This window comes from Cynocephalus volans, chromosome 3 (genome assembly GCF_027409185.1).
Source record: "Cynocephalus volans isolate mCynVol1 chromosome 3, mCynVol1.pri, whole genome shotgun sequence".
NCBI lineage: Eukaryota > Metazoa > Chordata > Mammalia > Dermoptera > Cynocephalidae > Cynocephalus > Cynocephalus volans.
Window position 1 is genome coordinate 50,266,194 of NC_084462.1, and position 24,022 is coordinate 50,290,215.

At 40.4% G+C, this 24,022-nt stretch overlaps 1 protein-coding gene across 1 annotated transcript in view; it reads right to left on the bottom strand.

Annotated features, from left to right (window-relative positions):
* Positions 1-24,022, bottom strand: part of CHD2 (chromodomain helicase DNA binding protein 2) — a 121,765-nt gene that overhangs the window by 35,146 nt on the left and 62,597 nt on the right. The window contains exons 18-25 of the mRNA XM_063089056.1: positions 21,737-21,899; positions 21,251-21,403; positions 19,044-19,115; positions 15,902-16,051; positions 14,935-15,083; positions 13,628-13,724; positions 13,100-13,192; positions 987-1,157 (exon numbers count right to left, since the gene is read on the bottom strand). Of these exons, the coding sequence (XP_062945126.1) occupies positions 987-1,157; positions 13,100-13,192; positions 13,628-13,724; positions 14,935-15,083; positions 15,902-16,051; positions 19,044-19,115; positions 21,251-21,403; positions 21,737-21,899 (1,048 nt within the window). The remainder of the gene's footprint in view (positions 1-986; positions 1,158-13,099; positions 13,193-13,627; positions 13,725-14,934; positions 15,084-15,901; positions 16,052-19,043; positions 19,116-21,250; positions 21,404-21,736; positions 21,900-24,022) is intronic.

Sequence of the window (24,022 nt, forward strand, 5' to 3'; positions counted from 1 at the left end):
GGCAGGTGTCACTTAATGAAGGAAAACCTGCTTGGGATATTCACTTTCAGAGACACTGTAAGGTAATGATAAGTAAACAGGATTAAAAATATTTGGATATTTTTACAATATCCAATATAAAACAGATCCATGTTTACTTCCTTGGGCAAGTTAACTTTTTTTTTTGGTTATGAATATTCATGATACAAAACTGATTATCACCACTCGCACCCAAGATGTGATGGCCAGATCCATACTGGCAACATGGTTGGGTAAGTAAATTTACCTCTTTGTGCCTTTGTTTTTTCATTTGTAAAATGGGGACAATAGTACTTATAACACGGGTTTTTCATGAGGGTTAAATTAATCAATAAGTGTAAAAGCACTTAGAACTATGACTAGCACATACTGAATATGCAATAAATGGTAGCTAGTATTACCCAATACAGATTTACTATGATCTTGGACAAATCTGAGTCTATTATCTCCAACAAAATGGGTAATAAAACTTGTTCTACCTTCTTCAGTATTGCAAAAATCAAATTAGATATTGCCTGTGATGGTGCTTTGTAAACTGTGAAGCCTATGTATGTTCCTTGTTTATAGTTATATCTTTTACTTAAGTATTTATATCAAGTGCTATGAACATTTAAAGATAAAAGAGGTCTGACTCTCTGTAAACTGAAGGCAGGAGCAGAGAACCGAATTTTTAGGATTATTGGTTCTAATCTCAAAAGCAAAATGCACACTTCAGTCAAACTCAGATCCCATTCAGCAATTTCACAAAGAACCAATTTGCAAAGATCGAATCAAATGTCTCACGGGTGTGCTCTTCAGAGCTCTGAGCATTTTTCCATTTTCCTCTGCTAGGTTTCCTAAAATATAACTCTGCTCTGGAGACCCCTAAGGCAGGGCAACAATACAAGACCTCTTTCTTGAATAATCAGCACTTCTGTAGCCCTTACAGCATAAGAAGTACTTTCATATTTTTCATCTCACTTGATCACCTTTTTAGTGGAACTCCGAATTCGAGGCAGCATATAAATTTCTTCTAGCTCCTTCTGACGTTCTTCTTCCTCTACTTTTTTCCTTTGCTCCTCTGGAATGATCTCATCCCAGTCCTTGTGAGGACGCTCTTCCAGCTCTTCTTCATCTTCCATTGTTGCAAAGTTGGCAACCTTAAAACAAATGGACCACCCATTTCACGACTGCCATTTCCTCATTTCCAAACACCATCTCCTAAAACACCAACTTATCCAGTGTTTTTAGTCTAAGTAAGACACCGTGAATAATAATAGGACTCCTGTGATATTACATAATCAGATAATCAACTTTCTACTCATCTCTCCTTTATCCCTCCCAAAATCAACTTGCTAAATTCACTCAACTTCATCAGAAATCTTACTGAAAAGTAGGGAAACAGATACAAAGATATAAACTATTTTTAAGTTTTATTGAAAGATTGTTAAGACATATACATTTTCTAGTAAACATAATACTAATTGGAAAATTTAGATTTATTTAGATTATAAAATGCTGAATACCTAATAATTCATGATGTAGTCACACTTCTATAAACTGCTAACGAATAGAGTTCATTTGAAACAATGCACTCATATCATCTAGTCAACTAGTTGCATTCTTATTGAAAATATAAAAGTTAAAGGTATATAATGATTTCATATGCTCGAAAGTGCACTTTGGTCTTAGGAATGAAAACAAAAACATAAAATAGAAAAAACTCAAACAAATCTGGAAGAATATTCTATTTATTTTATATCAAACACTATTTAATATCTGATATGAATTTGTACTAAAACAGTATGCATCCCAGAACAAAAACCATCTAAATGTATGCATTCCAAAGAACCAGGCTATGACACCACAAAAATAACACCAGCTCTGCATAGTGGTGGGCAGGCCCTAGGCCTGGGCTCCACATTCTTTTTGTTCCTTCCCTCCTAGCCTTTAAGACTATAATGAAGTCCCATATACAGATGGCCGGTTCACTCACTGGGGAGAGCATGGTGCTGACAACACCAAATCAAGGGTCAAGATCCCCTTTCTGGTCATCTTTTAAAAAAAGAGACTATAATGAAGTACAAAAGAGCTTTTGGAGGTTCCACTCCTCAAAGTCATTTAGAGCTGACTGGGAAGTCAAGTCAGAACTTTATGACTTTTGGCCAAAATTAACTCTTTAACTTTCAACAAAAGTATCATGATCTTTACAATAAGATTTTTTAAATTTCAAGGCAAAACAAGAGTTATAATTTCTGAGACTGTTCAAAAACGAATCATCTAACCAACCTCTCAAACTAAGTACTGTTTGTAATTACTTAAGATCTGACTTTCAAAAATGGCGCAGAAGAATGATAAAAATTGACATAAATATGCTTTTATATTTCTGGTCATGCAGTTGGGAATTTAACTTTTTGAGGCAGCATAGTAAGGGCCAGACTCCAGAGACCAGAACACTTGCCTAGGAAGTAATCACACTCCACTATGTGTGATTTTAGGAAATTCACTTAGCCCTTCTGTGCCTCAGTTTCCTCATCTGTAAATGAAAATAATAATATGTAAGTATTGAAGGAGTTAATATATGCAAAGCACTTAAAACAGTGCTTGAATGATTATCTGGAAAAGTAACCTTAATTCAACTGAAGCACTTCACAAACAGCCCCTTGGTCCTTGTTGCTAAGAGCTATTGAAAAGGTTAAAATATCACAGTTCAGAAGAAAGGAAAAGAACTAAGTAATCGAGAAAGTGCCTCCTCTTGAAACAAATACAGTACAGAAACAGAGCTATAGACACCACAGAAAGGTTTAAGAATCATTTAATACAGGGGTTTAACAATCTATCCGCAGTGATAGAGACGGGATGGGCAGAGAGCTGAAGAAGTATCAGGGAGCTGAGAGAACAAATAGAAAGAAGGTACAAGCCGGATTGTCCACAAAACTGAAGTACTGAAGTAAATGCAGAACAAAAGAAAGTCTCACAGAATGTGGAGAAAAGGGGAAAAGAAATCCAGAAAAAAAGACAAAAAGAGAACTGGTACAGGAAATACAATCTACACATAATAGAAATATGTGAAACAGAGAACAAAGCAAATGGAGCTGAAACAGTAATTAAAGAACTAATTGAAGAAAATTTTCCAGATTTGAAGAGTGAACTAGATCTACAACAAATGAAAAAAAGCACACAGGATACCTTTAAAATTTGACAAAAAGAAAGCAACACCTAGACATATTCTGGTGATGTTTTTAAATTTCAAGGATAAAGAAAAAATTCTACAAGTATCTGAACAGAGAAAGCAAGTTACCTATAAAGGGGCAAAAGTGTAAGAACCCAAATGCCCCAAGGGATCACACCCTGATCACATAAGTCCTTCTCGGCCACACCCCATTATGGCGCTGGTTGCCCTTCTCTTCCGTATTCTCCTTCCCACCAGCGCGAATTACACACCAATCAGCTCCCCCCAAACCCCATGCGGTATGCTACGTAGGGATTGTATTTTAAGCCAATCAGCTTTCCCCTTAAAGCCCCATATACGTGTGTGTGCGGTGCCTAATAAACGGGCTCTCTCCGGTGGATCGTCAACTGGTGTCGACTCTTCCTTTCATTTGGTGCCGAAACCCGGGACGGAGCTTCTCTCGAGCGGTGACACTTTTCGGATCGCAGCGGCAGCACTTTCCAAGTTGCCCCTTGGGAACTCCGTCCCGCCAGGACCGGCCTCCCTTCCACCGCTCACCATTGATGGTCCACCCTCGTCCATTCTTTTCGGCGCTAGCTTCTTCCACTCACCACCGGCTCATCATTAGGTAAGCCCCCTTTTCTAAAGGGCACCAGCCCTTTTCAGGCTACCACAGGGAGTCTAGATCGTCCGGTAGCCCCTAACACCCATATCCACCCCACCACGGTCTTCACGACCACCATAAATTAAACTTTTACTTCATTTTTTTTTTTTTTAATTTTATTTTCTCGATATACATTGTGGTTGATTATTGCTCCCCATCACCAAAACCTCCCTCCCTTCTCCCTCCCCCCTCCCCCCCAACAATGTCCTTTCTGTTTGCTTGTCGTATCAACTTCAAGTAATTGTGGTTGTTATATCTTCTTCCCCCACATTTACTTCATTTTTGGAGGTTAAAAGCCCCATTCTGTTCTCTCCTTCTCTCTTTCACCCTCTTGTCCACCACTCTCTTCTAATCTCTGTCTGATTTCCGTCCCTCGCCACTTCCCGGGTCTGGGACCCGACCAGAAATTCCTAGCGCTAGGTTTCCTTCAGGCACGGGGCTTTTGCCCTAGAGAAGTGAAGGTCTGGGTGACGACCCACACCTCCCTTCTCTCCTCCTGGTTCGTACCTGAACCTGCCGGGACTAACGTGACCTACTGGGGACACCCTCTAGGATCCCGCTTTTCCCAACCGGCCGAAGGATCTGTCTTATCACTATTCTCTGTCCAATTTCTGTCTAAAATTCCCATTAAGAGACCAGAATGGGCGCTTCCTCCTCCTCCCTAGAGGACTCTCCACTTCAATGCCTTCTGAAAAACCTCACCAATCTTTCCCTCAGGCCAGATATCAAGCCCAAACTCCTTACCAAATTCTGCACACAAGATTGGCCTTATTATCCTTTAGATAATCAAAACACATGGCCCCCTGAGGGCACATTAGATCCTAACATTCTACGCGACCTCTTTACCTACTGCCAGCGCCTAAAAAAATGGAAGGAGATCCCCTAAATCGAGGCTTTTCGCCTCTTGGCTCAGAACCCCACCCTCTGCTCCCTCTCAAGTCCTTTTAGCCTGTAAACCTTCTTCACAGTCACCCCTCGATCCTTCCACCTTCGACCCTGCTGATGAACCCCCACCCTACCGACCTCCTCCTCCCCCAGCGCCTCCAGCGTCCGCTCCTCTTCCCCCGTCATCCGCGTCACCTTCTGCACCTCCAGCGCCATCCACTCCCCCGTCTTTACCCTCCCCTACTCCTGACCCACTAAGCCCCCCTTTCACCCATTCCCGAGGACCTCCCCCCGCCCCTTCAACAATCGCCCCACTACGTGAGGTAGCTGGGGCTGAAGGAGTAGTTAGGGTCCATGTTCACTTTTCCCTAGCTGACCTTACAGAATTAGAAAAAAGACTAGGCTCTTTCCCTACCGACCCTACCACCTACATTAAAGAATTCCAAAGGATCCTACAGGCCTACAGCCTCACACATCATGACATCTTCATGCTCCTAGCCAATACCCTCCTTCCCGAGGAACGCCGCAGGGTCTGGGATACAGCCCAAACCCATGCCACTGACACCCATCATACCAATCCGAATCACCCACCAGGCCCCCAAGCAGTCCCAGAACAGGAACCTAATTGGGATTATAACACAGCCCAGGGAATCCAGGCTCGAGAGCGTTTTGCCTCTTGCTTAATAATTGGCCTCAAAAAATCGGCTAGCAAGGTCGTCAATTTCCAGAAAATTCAAGAAATTGTCCAAAAAAAGGAGGAAACTCCCTCCGAGTTCCTCAATAGAATAACTCAGGCCTTTCAACAATACACTAACTTAGACCCCAACTCAGAAGATGGCCGGCATGTCCTTATGACTTATTTTCTGGCCCAATCCTACCCCGACATTAAAACTAAACTTAAAAAATTAGGGCAGGTTCCTGCAACCCCTCAGACCGAAATCCTGTCAGTGGCCTTCAAAGTCTTTCATAATCGAGAGGAGGAAAAGGAATGTCAAAAACAAAAGGCCGACCACGCCAACTTCCAGATGTTGGCCCGGCTTATCAAACCCCCTGGGCGCCCTCCCACAGCCTCCACCTTCTAAGCCTCCACCTGGAGCCTGCTTTAAATGTGGAAAGGAAGGGCTTTGGGCAAAGGCTTGCCCCACACCCAGGCCACCCACCACTCCTTGTCCAAAATGCAAAAAGAAGGGACACTGGGGATCTGATTGCCCCCTCGCCCGAAGGGGTGAGGGACCAACTGCCCCACAGTCCCCCGAACCGTGGACACCACCTATGGTGGGCCTCGCTGAGGAGGACCGACGGAGCCTTGGGCCATTCCCGACCATCTCTATAACAAAGCAGGAGCCCAGGGTATCCATGGTTGTGGACGGCCACCCAATATCTTTCCTCCTGGACACTGGAGCCACCTTTTCGGTCTTAAGGGAATATAAAGGCCCCACCACCTCCAGCAGCTCTCCTATAGTCGGAGTAGGAGGTAAACAAATCTTTCCCCAAAAAACCCCTCTTTTAACCTGCTGCCTTCAAGGCACTCAATCCATTTTCCATTTGCTTAACTTCCTAGCGGATAAGGGATATCGAGTGTCCCCCGCCAAAGCCCAAATCTCCTTGCCGTCTGTAACCTACCTTGGTTTTCTCCTCTCCCCGGGAAAGAAGGAAATCACCCTGGACAGGAAACAGCTTCTTACTGACCTGCCCATCCCCAAAACCAAAACAGAAATCCTATCTTTCCTGGGTCTAGCTGGATATTTCAGAGCATGGATCCCCAATTTCTCTTTGCTAGCCCGACCTCTCTATAATATGAGTAAGGGTCCTCCTGAAGAACCTTTACTCTCCTCACCTCAGCGCCCTTTTCTCAAGCTTCGGCAGGCCCTTCTAACGGCCCCTGCACTTCATCTCCCTGATCTAACTAAACCCTTTTTCCTCTATGTTCATGAAAATGTGGGACAAGCTCTAGGCGTCCTAGGACAGAATTATGGCCCCTCCTTTGCCCCTGTAGCATACCTATCAAAACAGTTAGACCCCACTGTACAAGGCTGGGCACCCTGTCTAAGAGCCCTAGCAGCGGGGCAGTTGCTGCATAAGGAGGCATCCAAATTAACATTTGGGGCACCTCTTACCATTCTCTCACCACATCACCTTAAAGACCTCCTTACCTATAAGGCTCTCCACTCCCTCCCACCTTCCAGAATTCTAACCCTCCTATCCTCGTTTCTGGAAAATCCTGCCCTATCCTTCACTACCTGCCCACCCCTAAACCCGACTACTCTACTGCCTATACCAGATTCCCCCAACACACCTTTGCACAGCTGCATAGAAAGCCTTCAGAATTTCATACCTTACCGCTCTTCCATCACTGAGGGGCCCCTGTCTCACGCTGATCTCTCATGGTTCACGGATGGATCCTCATTCAAGGAAGGAAACACTCATTATGCAGGTTATGCCATAGTCTCCCTTGATTTGGTTATAGAAGCCCAACCTTTACCCAGGGGTACTACCAACCAGCAGGCTGAACTTATCGCTGCCACGAGAGCCTGCGTTCTAGCTGAAGGAAGAACTCTTAACTTATACACTGACTCCAAATATGTCTTTCATATACTTCTCTCTCATGCCGCCATATGGAAAGAAGGCGGTCTGCTTAACACCAAGGGTAAAACAATCACCAACTCAGCTTTAATCTCCACATTAATCAAGGCATCCCATTTACCTTGTAAATTAGGAGTCATTCATTGCAGATCCCACCAGAGGGACGATTCCCTAATCACTCGCGGGAATTGTAAGGCTGACCTCGTAGCACGCACTGTGGCACGGCACCCACAGACACAAAACCAACTTCCCATTCTTCCTTACGGCCCCCAGGGTTCACAGACACCCTCTCAGCCCCAACCACCTAATGATGATAAGTCCTCTCTCTTTCGCTTGCTCCATGACCTGTTTCACTCTAGCCCCAAGCTTTATCCCAGTTTTTACAGGCCTTCTTCTCAATCACCCCATCTGACAAAGCCCCCTTACAAAAAATCTCCTCCTCATGCACAATCTGCCAGCGTACCAATCCTAACACCCCTCTCAAACCTGGGCCATACCCCTCCCACCAGGCCAGAGGTCTCACACCCGCAGCCGACTGGCAAGTCGATTTTACACACATGCCTTCTGTCCGGCGCCTCAAATACCTCTTGGTGTTTGTTGATACCTTTTCAGGATGGGTGGAGGCATTCCCAACATCCAAGAAAAGGGCCTTCACTGTAGCCCAGACTCTCCTTTCCCAAATCATCCCACGATTTGGGATGCCTACTTCCATTCAATCTGACAATGGACCTGAATTTACCGCCCAGATAGTACAAAAACTCTCCCAGTCACTCTCTCTCCCCTGGCACCTACATTGCCCTTACCGACCTCAGGCATCTGGAAAGGTAGAAAGAACCAACAGAACCTTAAAAGACATACTAACTAAATTATCTCTGGAATTACACCTTGATTGGGTCCGTCTTCTACCCCTCGCTCTACTCAAGGCCAGAGCTCTCCCAAAGAGGCCCTCCAATCTTTCCCCTTTTGAAGTCATGTATGGTAGGCCCCTCCTACCCCCGGGGATCACAGCAACTGAAGGACCCATACCACCCGCCATGGCTTTACCTTTGCTCTCCCACCTTTGCACCGAATTATGGAAGCACCAGGACTGGCTACTTCCAGATCCATCACTTTCCAAAAATAACCTTTCACTCAGCCCAGGCCAATTAGTATTCTACACTTCCCCAGAACCCAAAACCCCCCTAACCCCTAAGTGGGAAGGCCCATGTCCTGTCATCCTTTGCACTCCGACCGCTGCTAAACTTGCCCTGTCAGGTAATCATGTTACTCCATGGATTCATATTTCTAGGCTGAAGCCTTACACTCAGGATCCGCCATCGGCCACAGAGAACTCCAGTAACAAACTGCAGAAGAACTTAACACACCATTCTTTTAAGTCCTCTTCCTTTTCTGCTAGTTCCCCAGGGTCACCCATTTACACCTGGCAACAAATCATTTCTGAAACACTCATCTTTCTCAACCACACCTCGCCGGCTCTCTCTCCCGAAATTGTTTTCTTTGCGCCTCTCTCATGCGACCGCTCCTGGCAGCCACCCCCTTAAATGCTTCCCTTCCTCTCAATGCTACCTCCTCCTCACCACCAGAACACCCTAACCTTCCGGGCATCCCTCTCTGGGAGCCCGACGACAAAGACAACAATACTCTGTTGCCCCGTCACTGTCTCATCGGAAGCTCTTCCTCCCTAACTTCTCCCCCCCTCCCACGTCTTATTGTAATCTTAACACAACCATTCATAACCACACCTACGCCCCACCAGGCACTTTCTTCTGGTGCAATGGAACCCTCTCTACCTCCATCCTGCCTAATCTTACTGTCCCATGCCTTCTTGTCACCATTGTCCCTCAACTCACTCTGTACTCCAATTCAGAACTGTTCTATCTTCTTCACCCACCCTCAAGACAAAAAAGGGCCGCCTTCCTCCCAATCATGGTCGGTATTTCCTTAACGACATCAGCGGTTGGAGCCGGCCTGTCGGGAGGAGCCTTAGGGCACAGTTTATGGGCGGTCAAAGACATCAATACTAAACTTGAAGGGGCTCTGACTTCCACTGCCGAATCTCTTTCCTCTCTAGAGACAGATCACCTCTTTAGCTCAGGTCACCCTCCAAAACCACAGAGCACTAGACCTCCTCACTGCAGAAAAAGGAGGTACTTGCATCTTCCTTAGGGAAGAATGCTGTTATTATATCAATGAATCTGGTCTAGTTGAAACAAACATCATCAAACTCACCGACTTGGCTTCCAGCGTACGAACCACATCCAGTTCTAACCACTTTTCCTCCTTTATCTTAAGCCCTGTCCTAACTTGGATTTGGCCCATTTTGGGACCTCTAATCATTATCCTCATAACCTGCCTTTTCTTGCCCTGTATCATTAGGTTTCTTCAAGCCCAAGTGGGAAAAATCTCTAATCAGGCCTTTAACCAGCTTTTGCTTAGAAACTACCAGCTTCTAGGTACCAATGAACCCCCCGCCTCATCTCCTGACCGCCTCAGCCGATGCTGAAGAGACACCACCTTACAGAGGAAACGCATTCCTACACATCGTTGCCACCGACACCTGGCTGCTCCCTCCAGTCTCCAACTATGAACAATGGAACCGGTGCATATTCGACTTGTGGCTTCAAGGAACGTTTATGGACCTTTCCCCTTTTGAAATTACTTGTTTCTCCACCCTCCTTTGGGGTTTCATAATGGGCATTTATGTACCTTCCACCCTTTGCCCCCCCCCACAACGCCCCAGTTCAGCAGGAAGTAGCTTAATGACTTCAACGTCCCCTTTCCTAAAACAAGAAAAAGGGAGGAATGTAAGAACCCAAATGCCCCAAGGGATCACACCCTGATCACATAAGTCCTTCTCGGCCACACCCCATCATGGCGCTGGTTGCCCTTCTCTTCAGTATTCTCCTTCCCGCTGGCGCAAATTACACACCAATCAGCTCCCCCCAAACCCCATGCGGTATGCTAAGTAGGGATTGTATTTTAAGCCAATCAGCTTTCCCCTTAAAGCCCTATATGTGTGTGTGTGCTGCCTAATACACGGGCTCTCTCTGGTGGATCGTCAACTGGTGTCGACTTGTCCTTTCAAAAAGTCAGGCTGAGCTCAGATTCTTCTCTTGTAATTCTGAATGACAGGACACAATGTAACAATATCTACAGAGTTTTAAGGGAAAATAATTTTGAACCAAGAATTATGTACCCTGTCAAGTTATTTCTGTACAAAGGCAACTGGAAGAGATTCTCAAATATGCAGGAATTAAGAAAGTATGTCAACCTAGAACCTTCCCTGGAAAATGTGCTGAATGATTTACTGCAGCAAACAGAGAACATGAACTAAAGTAACTCAAGAATAGGGAGGCAATTGTATGAAAGAATGAATGTCATTTTCCGGTCAGCCTGGAGTTCCAAACTTGCCACGAGACACATACTATCCAGACCCTGAGAAATCAAAGGTGGCATCAATAAACTATGCTGATTTCACCCTGAAGCAAATCAAAATCCAGCAGGAGCTAAGATAACATCAAACATAGGAACAGAAACCAGATGGAGCCTTGGCAAGACCTTGCTCCTGGCTCCTTGCAAGGAGCCCCCACAGCTCACACCCCCCTCCCTCCTGCTTTTCACTTCCCACATTCCATTCCCTCAAACCCCTCTTTAAAAACCCCTTAGTAAATCTGAGTGTTTGAGATGATTTTAGTCTGACCATTCTCCTTCACGTTTACTGAAAAGATGGTTTTAGTCTGGCTGTTTTCCTTCAGATTTACTGAAGAGATGGATTTGCCTAACATCTCTCTTTCACGTCACTGGTGTTCCTGAATAAAAGCTGACTTCCTATTCCATCAATGAAAAAAAAAAATAACCCCTAGGGTAAGCAGACCCCTACTGTTAATCATATCATTTGACCAGGTGCTAAAACAATGACCAAAAAGGCTTTAGGAAAGCAAGAATAACCAGTAATATGCTGACCACTTTTGAATAACCTGTAATATGTAGAAAATTTTATACCTAAATAATCACATAATATTCTGACCAAGACACCATTATGAAGATTACGTTTGTTTAAGAAAGGTGCAGAGATGGAATCCAGCTGAAACAGCGCAATGGACTGAATGTCAGTGTCCCTCCAAAATTCATATGTTGAAATCCTAACGCCCAATGTGATGTTATTAGGAGGCAGGACCTTTGGGAGGTAGTTAGATGTAAAGCTCTCATGATGGGATTACTGCCCTCATGAAAGGGACCCCAAAGAGCTCTCTAGCCTCTCTCTGTCACATGAGGAAATGAGAAGTCAGCAGTCTGAAATCCAGCAGAGGACTCTCACCAGAACCTGACCCAGCTCTTGAACTTCCAGCCTTGAGAACTGTGAGAAATAAATTTGTACCAATCTTTGTTACTTTGTTACAGCAGCCTGAACTAAGACAAACACTAATAATTCACTTCTGTCCTTTTCCACCCTATTCTCTGCATCCTCAGACACATTAACTCTGATCCTAGAGCTCTTTGACCCACTCAACTCCTTCCTTGTTCTTCCACAGAGACAAGTACCTGTGCCCAACCTTGGAGCTCATCACACAATACTGCTTCCTTCCAAACACTTTACCCTCTTCACCCTTAATCATAATGGGCCTACTGTACCTAACCATCATTGTAACCTCCACGTCTCTTTTGCTTCTCTAACCTGCATGGAATCAATCTACGTATGGTCAATCATTTCAACCATGCTCTCACTTGAATCTTGGAAACCTTTTCCATTTTGACTTTGCTGTGTCACCCAAGCCAATCTCCCACCTTGGGATCACCAACTGATCCAATTTCTCTGACCTCAAGTATTGCTGGAGAAAGTCTTATGACCCTTCTGACTTGGCTCCACATGAAGCCATATCATCTAAATTCAGCTGACTCCCTATCAAGTTCCTCCCCACAACTCCCAGACCCACTAATGGCTGACCCAAATCTCTTCCACTTCTCAGCAAACACCTCACTTACTTTACTGGTAATTAAGGTCACAAATTGAACTCTCACATCTTCTCTCTCCTCCTCTTCTCTAAAGTGTACTTTTCCTTTTTCTTTCCAAGGCCAAATCCTCCATCAGTGCTTTTGATTGTTTCCCTTCTAGTCTCTTTTGTAACAATGTGCCATCAAATCTTCTTTCCTTAGAACTTTCAATTCTCCCTATTCTCAACTTCTGTCCTCAAACTAGAAACATGATAGCATCTTTCAAAAACCTTGCCTTGCTTGACCCTTCTAACCCCACACATTAACTTCCCTGTACTCTTCACTAAGCTTTTTAGTAACGTCTATATACTTAGTGGTGTCACCTCTTATTTGTTTGGTGCCCAGCTTCTGTGTTTTGTCCTGATCTCATTTAATTTTCTATTATATCAGACACCACTGACCATCCCTTTGTCTCCCCTTAGAAAAAAAATTTCACCAAGCCATCAAGAGCTTTCTAATTGCCACCTGCTGTTTTCATACCTCTGACCTCTCCTTGGCATCTACTAATGTCTCCCACACCCCTCTCCACATGTCCTGGTTTCCACATGTCCTGGTTCTCCGTCTAGCCCACTGATGGCATTTTCTCAGCCCTCTTCACAGAATTCTTTTCTCCTACACACTGACTCTGGGCAGGATGCCCACTTCAGTGGTTACCTTCACGGGAAGGACTGCAAAATCTACATTCACAACATACTTATAATGCAGAGAATGATACTGAGGATATGAGCCAACTGAGGTAAAGAAAGTGCTCATAGACATTAATAATTACCGGTTAATAAATCAATGCTAAGAACTCTCTCCCATACCTTAAACTGTGACAGAAGCTCATCTGTCGCACTTGTTGACACTTCATTCTCTCTGGTTTCTGCCAAGCGCAAAATTTCATCTATGTCCATTTCCTAAAAGAGGAAAAAAGCAACATAAATCTGGTAAAAAAGGCAACAGCGACCAGCACTTACTGAAAATGTTTGATGCGAATATCTTTGTTGCAAAGTATTCTTCTGATACTCCATTTACTTTTACAGTGTCAGCTCTATATCCTTCATATCTAATGTTTAGAACTATTATTTACACAAAAGACAAGGTGAAACTTCAGAAATTATAAGAAATAAAATTGGGGGGAAAAAAACCTCAAGCACAGAATCCTTGAACGCTTATTCATTCTTTTCTATTCAATTCAGAAAGAGCTTTGAGCTTCATAATAAAACTATATCCTTCAAGTAATTAGTCTTTCTTTATTAAAGCCTCTACACAGACTGAGAATCTGCTTCCAGAAAAATTCTGACTCAGAAGATACTTCTCAAAAAAATTTCCTTTTCCTCACTGTTAATTACCTGAGGCTCTGACTCCTCCCCTTCAATTTCTTTGAAGAGATCCTCTGCTCCAAATTTCAAAATAGCTGTCAGCTCCTCTTTATTAAAAGGATTTGAGCTGTAGAAGTAAAACATAGATATAATCTGTTAGGAATGTCAAATAACCTCTAAGGAGTTCTACTTCAGAATAACTATCCTTCATAAAAGGGTCAAATAACTAGTAAAAGTATAAATTCTGTCCCAAGAAAAAAATGATCTCTCAAATATTTCATTTTTTATCTACAACTTGAGTCCATAATGGTAAACCTAACACAGCAAGACTAGAAAATCAATTACTGTCCTGTTGGCTTATCTATTACATGGTTAAGCAAGAAAGATGATTAACAACATGAAAGAAGAGAGCTCTTCTCTCTGCCCTTTGATTCAGAAAGTTATCATTCACCAAGAATTTTCAGTTTTCTTACCTCTAATCCAAAATTAAAGAGCCAAGCTTTTTTTATCTAGGCTCCACTTGAATGAAAAATTATCTGAAAACATTCCATTTAGGAACAGCTAATTTGAATTCATTTGAAGTCACAGAAGACACTCAACAAACTGGTTAAAATGTAAACTCCATAGGAGAAATGGTTGTGTTCTCTCCTAAAGTCAAGTGAAATATCACTACTTTCCTTCTAAATCTTTCTGTTTTCTTAAGAAAAAGCACAACAATCTCCACACAAACATTTTTACCAACAGTTTAAAAATAAAAAAAAAAAAAAAAACAGCTACCAATCCAGTCTGGTGGATGCTCACTGCTGAAAAGTCAAAGACGGGCTGGTCCCATGGCTCACTCAGGAGAGTGCGGCGCTGGTTGCACCGAGGCCGCGGGTTTGGATCCTATATAGGGATGGCTGTTGCGCTCACTGGCTGAGCGTGGCACAGACAACACTGTGCCGAGGGTTGCAATCCCCTTACCAGTCAGAAAAACAAAGAAAAGAAAAGAAAAGTCAAAGACAACATTGTACTAGGTCAAAACCCAACACAAAGCTCCACTGCTGCTACTGTGTCATATATCACACGTGGAGCCAACAGCAAGGCAAGAGAAAGGAGCAAGAAAAAAAAGAGGGAGACCACATAAGCTGAGAGTTGATAGGCAAAAAAAGAAGAAACAGGGAAAGCAGAATAAAATGAAAATAACATCCTTCTTATGGTTATGACCTGGCCTTTTCCGGGTAATGAATGGACTGACGTCTGTGGTACAGAACCCTATCAAAAGAATGAATTATATCAAATGTTGATGTAAAGTCAATTTGATTCTGCCTACCCTCCCCAATCTTTCTGGCACTTACTTGGATCTTCCTGAGTTGTTTTCCAGGACTGTCCGGCCAGTGGTATCCATGCGCTGAATGACCAGATGGTCCAACACCATCTTCTTTTTGGCCCGTTCTATGATCTCCTCCTCCACAGTCCCCTTGGTAACTAAGCGGTAAATATTTACCTGCAGGAAAAGGAAACGTTATGTTTATGCTTAATAAAAAAAAAGAAAGAAAGAAAAGAAAAGTCAGAAAGAAAAAAAAAGGAAAAAGGTTACCTCTGTCAAAAACCAAGAAGGGGAAAAAAAAAAAAGAAAAAAAAGATTCGTTTCTCTACTGCCATAAATAACTGTAAGCTATCCATCCAAGTAGGGAGCTTAAGTAGATGTAGTATTTTTACTATCCGCAGCAGGTTACATTATTAAATAAAATTGCCTCTAAAGATGTGTTATTACAGCCTTGTTCTAATGATAAATATCTTGCTAAAAATAATCAGTTTCACTAACAGAAAGTTTCCCAAAAACTGAATCTTTGGCAAAGTACGAAACTTATGAGTTACCCAATATTAGAACAGACTTTGAGATTCATATATGAAAGAAACCAGCATGTGGCTTTTCAATGTTCCTCAGAGCTAACACCGTCATATATAATAAAAACAGACCATACGGAACAATGCTAGAATATTTAACAACTTCTCCATATTAAAATGGAGAAAAAGTTCAGTTCTAAGTCTATTCATCATATATCTTTCTTGGGGTAAACATATAGAAAGCCACGGGCGATTTACTCCTCAAAGAGAGGGAAAGTTCCTTACTAGGTTCATCTTAGGCCCAAAGACATCTACTGTTCTCTGTACTAGTTAAAAAACAGAAATCAACACTTGGGGGAAATGAAAGCAAAATAGGTTTTAAAAAAAAGCATTTTACAAGCATCCTGAAAATGCTGAATAAATCCCCTTTTCTCCCCACTCCAAAGCCATATCCAGAAGCATCTCCCTACTGACCTGCTTTTTCTGACCAATTCTATGGGCTCGGGCTTGTGCCTGCAAGTCATTCTGGGGGTTCCAGTCAGAGTCAAAGATGACAACTGTGTCCGCTGAAGCCAAATTGATTCCCAGGCCACCAGCCCTTGTCGAGAGCAGGAAACAGAAGTCCTGTACACAATGCAATATACTACTTTATGCAGTGGCCTTCTCAGAAACAGTTTCACAGTCCAATAAGCCCTTATACCTGGAAACCCCTGCAGGTGTGAAGAAAAGTGAGATATGATGGACAAACTTTATGGAGGCTAAAAAAATGTCAGGGACTTGATGGCAGAGTGAATTTTCATTTGATTAAGAGAAAGAATCAGTGCAGTGCACAAAGGCATAAAGTAGAATCTAATAAGACAACAGGAGCAAGAGAATTAGTGTTATCTCCTGATTAAAACTAGTATACAAGAAGTCAACCAAAAAAAAAAAAAGACAAATTTAATTATCATGAGGATCATTCCAGCAAGTTACCTAGACATTTATTTTCTGGGGAAAGGTAGATTATGCCACATAAGGCAGTTAGTATAAACAAAAATACTTTATTATGTAAATGTTCATCCATTTGTTAGGCTGGTGAAGAATACAGAAACACTGCACTAAACAGATCACATATTGGAACTGTTGAGAAGCACAGGATCCTCAATCACCACAGAACATGTACAAAGAAAACCAGAGCATGTTTGGCTGAAGAGTGGTGTGTGGGAAAGACCCAGGCACTGACATATTCCAGCTTCCACAACAATAATAATAGAGACTGGGCAGGAACGGTATACCTGCCTGAGTCTGAGTGCTCAGAAAAAGATGGGTGCAAGAGGAAAAGAATAAACTATACGTACCAGAAAAAAAAGCCAAGAGGATTTCTATTTTCAAGGAATTTGATCACAGATGTCAAAAGGTGACAACATTCTGGCACACAAGTGGCACTCAAAAACTGGTAATATGGGGCTACATCTTGATAAATGGCTGTATTTAATGTATATATAGATGAGTGAAATAAAAAGGTCTCCATGTTCTAATAATCACATTCAACAGCATTATGCCATAGAAACAAAAATGGAGACAGCTGCCTCACAAGAACTTTCAACAACTCCAATAAAGAACTGATCAACAGGTGTGTCTAGGCACATAGTCTGTGATCCTGGGGTGAAACACCAAGTGACACTAACTCTGAAGAGAAGTCTAAAGATAAACAGTGGACAGTTTAGGATGAGATATCTAAAACTTAAATAAAACCTGGGGTTTGAATGATCATATACACAATTTCAATGTCACTTTATCAAAGATAATAAGAATTATAATGTGTTTATGTCTATTCTCAAGTTGACCAAAGTTAAAAAATTATGAAAATGCTACTAAGGGTGAGGTAAAATGGGAATATTCGTACATAAACAGTATGAACATAAATTGTTTTAGAAAAGTAATTTAGCAAAATGTATCAAAAATCATTTAAAAATGCTCATACCTTCTTAACATCCAACATTAATAGAATGGTTAAGTAAATAATGGTACAGTCATGAAGAATTAGAAACTAAAATTTTATAAAATTTTTAATGATGCGGGAAAAATGCTCAAAGTATAATTTTGAATAAAAGTTAAAAGTAAAACTGTATGAAGCATGATTCCAATTACGTAAACATATAAAGAAATAAATGGTTCCATACAGTATGAATGGAAATACACCGAAATGATGTGAATAACAAGGTGTCAGGGTATTGTACAATTTTTTTCTTTGTACCTTTTACCATCTTACAAATTTCCTAAAATGGGTATATAATATTTCCCCCAATAATAAATATTTAACTTTTTAAAGACTGCAGAAAATAGTAAAGAACTTGTAGTCTATATATAGCCATAGGAGGAGAGGGAATCAATTGAAAGCTATGCAAAAAGCAACTTTTTTTTTCCTGAGAAGGGGCAATATAAAACATTCAACTTATACTATTTTTTAAACTAAGAGTAGGGAACACTACTGAATTACTGAAAAACAATTTCAACAAACACTATATAATAAAAATAGCTAACATTTATCAAGTGCTTACTATGTGCCAGGCAATGTGGTCAGCCCTTTATGTTGATTACTAAATTTAATCCTCACAGCAATATTATAAAGTAGGTATGAAATCGTCATGATTTTACAGCTGAGGAAATCAGGAAGAGGGAAAGAGAGATGGGAATTAGATAATGACCAATGTTTTTAGTAATTCAATTCCTCTTATCCTTCACAATACAGACCCTTGCTTCTGAATAGATTCATGCCCTAAGCCCCTCAAGGAGAAGCAAACTAGGATTTCTGTGAATCTGGAAATAGAAGGCCTGGCATTCTGTAATAACAGGCAAGGACATTAAGAGTTTTTAAAGCTCTTCAGAAAGCAGAAAGCAGAAAGGTAAGTCTGTTCTATCTATAAAAATATACTAGCCCAGGCTCCAGAAATTAACGTTCTCTCTAAAACACTTCTCATTCTACTTCCAGCTCTCTCCACTGATTCCTTTATCTCTACACATTATTAGTTTTATTTACACTAAAGTCCTTCTCCCCTGCTTCTCTCAAATCCCATGGCATCTGATAATATATGTGCACAAACTACTATGTTATCATAGTCTAGTTTATCCTAAGGAGCTCTACTAGATGTGCCACCAAAACAAAATAGTTTACAATGCCAAATCCAGGCTGGACACTTACTGATTTTAAAATGTTGCTGTTAAGCACATCGTATTAGGGGTCCAGCAAATCCGAGATGTGTCAAACACACATTTAAGCCTTAGTTACCAAAAAAGAACAGATCAGAACCTTCTGATACAATACACATGTCAAAATTAATCCTACTGGCCAGCAACCCCTGACTCTTGCCTTGTTGCTCTTCCAGGGCCAGAAATTTGGTATCTAGAAGCCACTGTAGAACTACTCTATCCAGACCAAGGGAGATGAACAAACACGTGTATGCTTTTTTGAAATGACAACCAAATAGGCCTCTTTTATGTTAGGGATTTCTCATTCTCTTTGCAAGGCAAGAAACTGCGTTGCAAATTGTTTCTGAAACAATACATTAAGTTGGAAACACTTTACCCTTGATACGGAGCTCAAGTTGCCCAAATAACAAAGCCATGCATTGTGTACCTCAGACCCATCTGCATTGAAGTGGTCCAGTGCCTGTTTTCGGATTTCTCCTTTGATGGAACCATCCAGACGCTGTAAAAATAAACAAGAAAATCATAAGGTAGGAAGATCACCAACACTCAGAATAGAACACCAGACTTGCAACCTTTATCACCTGAACACCCACTGAATAAAAATAACTGGAATGCACTGGCAAAGTGTTATGAAGGAGCTGTGCTTAAGAAGCATACTCTATTTGACCCAAGTGCTCTAGTTACAAGCACAGGTCAGAAGCTTGATTCAAAGGGCTGTCTAGGTTTATACAAGAATCAAAATGGCTGCCGGGACCTCTAAAGAGAAAGATGAAAACACAGCCTGTGCTTAGAGGCTTGATTTACTTCTACATCTGCAGGTATTAAAGAGATTACGAAATAGTACCACTCGTCACCTAGTAATTAACTCCTGCAGAAAAATGATGCTCCTTAGCTAACATGGTTAAAAGTATCACTGTTGTTAAGTGCTACACAAACCAAAAAATTATTTACATAATTTTGTTTGGAAAATATTTCGCTGAAACATTAAAAATATTAAAATTAATTGATAATATATCCCAGCTTTTCAAAAAATTACACTTTGAAATCAGAGTAATGTGTTCAAGCAACCAAACTACATCATCAATTCGAGAGAGCCTCTGGCATTTACTAGTACATACAATTCTTTTATTAAAGCATATGTCAGTTCTAGGTATGAAACAATGTCACCATAGCAAAACTACATAATACATAAAACAAATACTAAAGAAGTATTACCTACGTGCTGCATTTCTTACTTTTTAAAATCATTTTCACATTTCATCACCTCAAAACCACCTCTTGAGATGAACAAAATACCTCATTTTAGACAAGGCAAAGCTGACCCAAGAGGTGACTGGCTAGTGGCAGAGTCTGTGGAAGGACCTGCATATCCCCAGAGCTCTGTCCACCAGCCCTACAGCTGCCTGAACTCAAATCAACTTACACATGGGATGCCCCTTTATTCTTTCTCACTAACTACAACCCTGTTCAGAGCCTTATACCAAACATATGTGTAAAGGACAGGCTCACAGCCTATGTGTGAAATCAGAAAATCTAAAATTCCATCCTTCTAACTCTCCCATTAATAGAAGACATTAAGACAATTACCTAAAAAAATCACTGATTAGGCATGAGAGGCCTGAAGGACCTAGCTTAGTAATTCCTTAGAAAGAAGAGTAATGCATTCTTGATTTACTTGACATCATTTGATTACCTAGAAATGGAAGCTCACAGAGATCAGATGCACTGAGAGATAACTGTCTTTTTGTAGTGTACTGTTTGTTTATCAATAGCTACCACAGTATTAAGCAATATTCTGAAATAGCTGATAAAAGACCACACAAGATATTATGGATATAACAATGCCTTTCATGGTATTCTGAAAGACAAACTATTAGTGAGTCTTAAAGCTGGATCTGTTGACTCCAAATTTCTTCAATACCAGCATAATATTATATGAGTTGTTAGAACAGTCCAACCATTCAAAGTTTAAAAAGAAAAATAATTTTTTAAAATAAATTTTAAATATCAAAGCACTATAAAGACACTATGCCAAGAGTTATGGTAATTTGCATACATGTCTACATCTCTATAAATGGATCAGAGATAAGTTTCCCATAGATTAAACATCCGGGAAACTCTTTTTCCCCATAGAAGATAACTGAGTGAAGACACACAATTCCTCAGAGAAGAGGGGAAGCCATCATCACTTGCTTCAGGGGATGTCCAGGTTTCAAGTAGCACTGTTCTGCTGCTTTCCCATAGCCAGGGTCAGCTTCTTTCGTAGTGAGTATACAACACTGCCATTTCTCTTTTTCTTTCTTTCTAGGATTTGGGATTCTGGAATCAGGTCACACTTCTTTCTGTTTTTACCATAGACTTGAAATATAAGACACCATCTAACATACTTTTCTATTGCCCAATTTTCCTTTCGTAAATCCCTACCCTCCAAATAAAGAACAACCTTCACATGACCATTTGCATTATAGGGTAGACTAAAGGCATGGAAGCAAAAATTAAGATACTCCTAAAACCTTAATCTCAATTTTTTTTCAAGCAAGAAAACTTTTGTTGTCTGCTTTAGCAGGCAAAGCACACAACCCAGGGAGGGACACAAAGAAAGAAATATACACCCCAATTCCTGAACCACCTTACCTGGAAAGGATAGTGTTTAATAGTTAGGTACTCGGCTAGGATATCCAACATTCTCACCATCTGAGAGAAGATAAGGACTCTGTTGCCTCTTTCTCGAAGTCTTGTCAACAGTTTGTCTAATAGAATCAGCTTCCCGCTGCTCCTAATCAGGGACTGAAGATTTAAAAGACATTAAAATCATGACTTTCAAACACATACTTCAATCTCTCCTTAATCTCTAAGAATTCATATTTTTTAAATCATCTTTAAGCTTTTAGATGCCCTTGGCTAACCAGCAATTCCTGAAATATCCTTTTTACAAGTTATCTGTAAAACTATACTTTCCAGATTTATCCTAGTTATTTAACTTTTCTCACCTGTTTTTAAAGCTTCTTTTGATGCTGACTGAAGAGTCATCAAGGAGAAAAAGTAACATTTTGATTAAAAGTATTTACAGAATCTAAATTGTTTCTGAGAAACTAATTATGAACAAGAGAAACTACACACCAGAAGAATCTCCTGTCCATTTTCCCTTTCATTTTCTTCAGGGGGTTTAATCAAGTAGCAGTGGTTACAACATTTTTTCAGTTCCATCACAATATTAAGGAAACCAGATGTGCTGCCTCTTGTTCCTTTAGCAAGAGCCTTATAATTCCTGGTCAGAATCCATCTGCAAATTAAAATGATAATGGTATTATTAGATTCAAAGAAACAAAGAGTTGTGAATATCAGAAGATTTTAAGAAAAAGTAGTATTGAGAAAAAGAAAAAAGAACTTAATAATGTTAAAAAGCAGGAGAGATATTTTATTTTGCATCACCTGCCACCTAACTATGATCCTTCACATCTCCAGTCAGAACTGGAACGTTAACAGTTGTATTGGGTATTTTGACCTTGCTCAACACAGAAAATTTAACAGGAAACAGCCCTCTCTCTATATATACATGTATAAATACACACACATGTTTACATATATGTGTATATACTTACATATACATACACACACACACTTACGTATGTACGGTCATGCACTGCTTAACAATGGGGATACTTTCTGAGAAAGACATCACTGGGCAATTTCATCACTGTAAAACATCATAGAATGCACTTACACAAATCTAGATGGTATATAACCATAATCCATGTGGTCTGTCATCAACTAAAACATTGTTTTGTTATGCGGTGCTTGACTATATGAGAGAGAGAGAGAGAGAGAGAGAGAGAGAGAGAGAGTGTGTGTGTGTGTGTGTGTGTGTGTGTGTGTGTGTGTGTGTGTGTGTGTGTGTGTGTGTGTGTGTAAAACAAGGATTGTCACTGAAGCATTCTTTATTGCAATATAAAGTTGGAAATAAGCTAACAATAGGAGATTGGTTAAATAAAACAAGATATACCATGAGATAGAAGCTATATACCCATTTTAACTATTGTAAAAGTCTTTTATATGATAAAATGCTCATGGCGTAAGTATGTTTTATACCCAAATTTGGAATGAGGGGAGGAGAAATATATATATAAAAACACAAACATATATATATGTATATATATGCACATATGCATGTATAATCCTTAACTATATGCCCCAAATATTAAAAGTAGTTTTTACTGAGTAGTGAAAATTCTTTACACTTCTCTTAGTAATCACACTTTGAGAAATCTATCCTGAGATTTTCACTGCAGCACTATTTACGAAAGCAAAATATTTTAAACAATCCAAATGTTTAAAATTTGGGAACGGTTGAGTAAACTATACTAGATCCACAATATCATACTATGCAATTATTAAAAAAAAAAAAAAAAATGAGTAATATCTGTATGATCTACTATGGGATGCTCTTCAGCACACATCATCACATGCAAAATGTAAGGCAGAGAAACATGTACAGTATGCTACCATTTCTGAGAAGGGAGGCAGTTAACTTAAAATCCATTTGCTTATATTCAAAAATTAAAATATAAAAAAGGAAAAACATTAAAATGATTTTTAAAATATTATTAATTACCTATGGGGAAATAGGGACTAGTATGGAGGGAACAGGGATAGAAGCGAGATTTCTTTGAACATGCCAGGCTTTGTAACATTGCCTTTGGAATCTATAAATGTTATAAAAAATTATAAAACAAAATTAAACAAAGCAATCCCTAAAAATCAAAACTAAAATGAAATAAACAAACATGTATCCATTGGTGGCTTAAACACACAAAAGAAAAGCTACCTTAAGTGCCTTAAGACTTCTTTACATTTCTAGTGGAATATATATACCTTAAAAAGTAAAACAAAAAAATACAGTAAAAAAAAAAATCTTAATCTATTGGTGGTGGTAATACTGTTACTGTTGTTCTAAGAATATGGTATGTGTAGAATGAATTAGGTTGGTATAGTTGAAAGATGAGATTTTTTAGTATGGGTATAAGGTCAATAATATCAAATAAAATCTCTGTAGTACTATTTTAATTTTAAAATTCATGATGTATTTTTAATCTTTAAAAAATTTCTTAATCCCATACACTGTAAATGCCTATCAAACTACTGTCCACTGCAGATGCGAAGAACACTCAGGTCTCAGTTTGTGGTCTTCAAATATCATTTGCCAGTAAGAGTATGCAGAATTTGTTGAATATATGGCTGACTAGTTCTGGGTCAGGAAATGTAAATATGGGACACTTTAACACTCCAGATAGCAAAGAAGCTAACTACTGCTAGGATCATGTAAAAAGGACTCAGAGAACCAACCTGAATAAGCTCCCACTGCCCAAAAATGGGCCATGAGAGCATGAGTAAGGATAAAAACTGCAA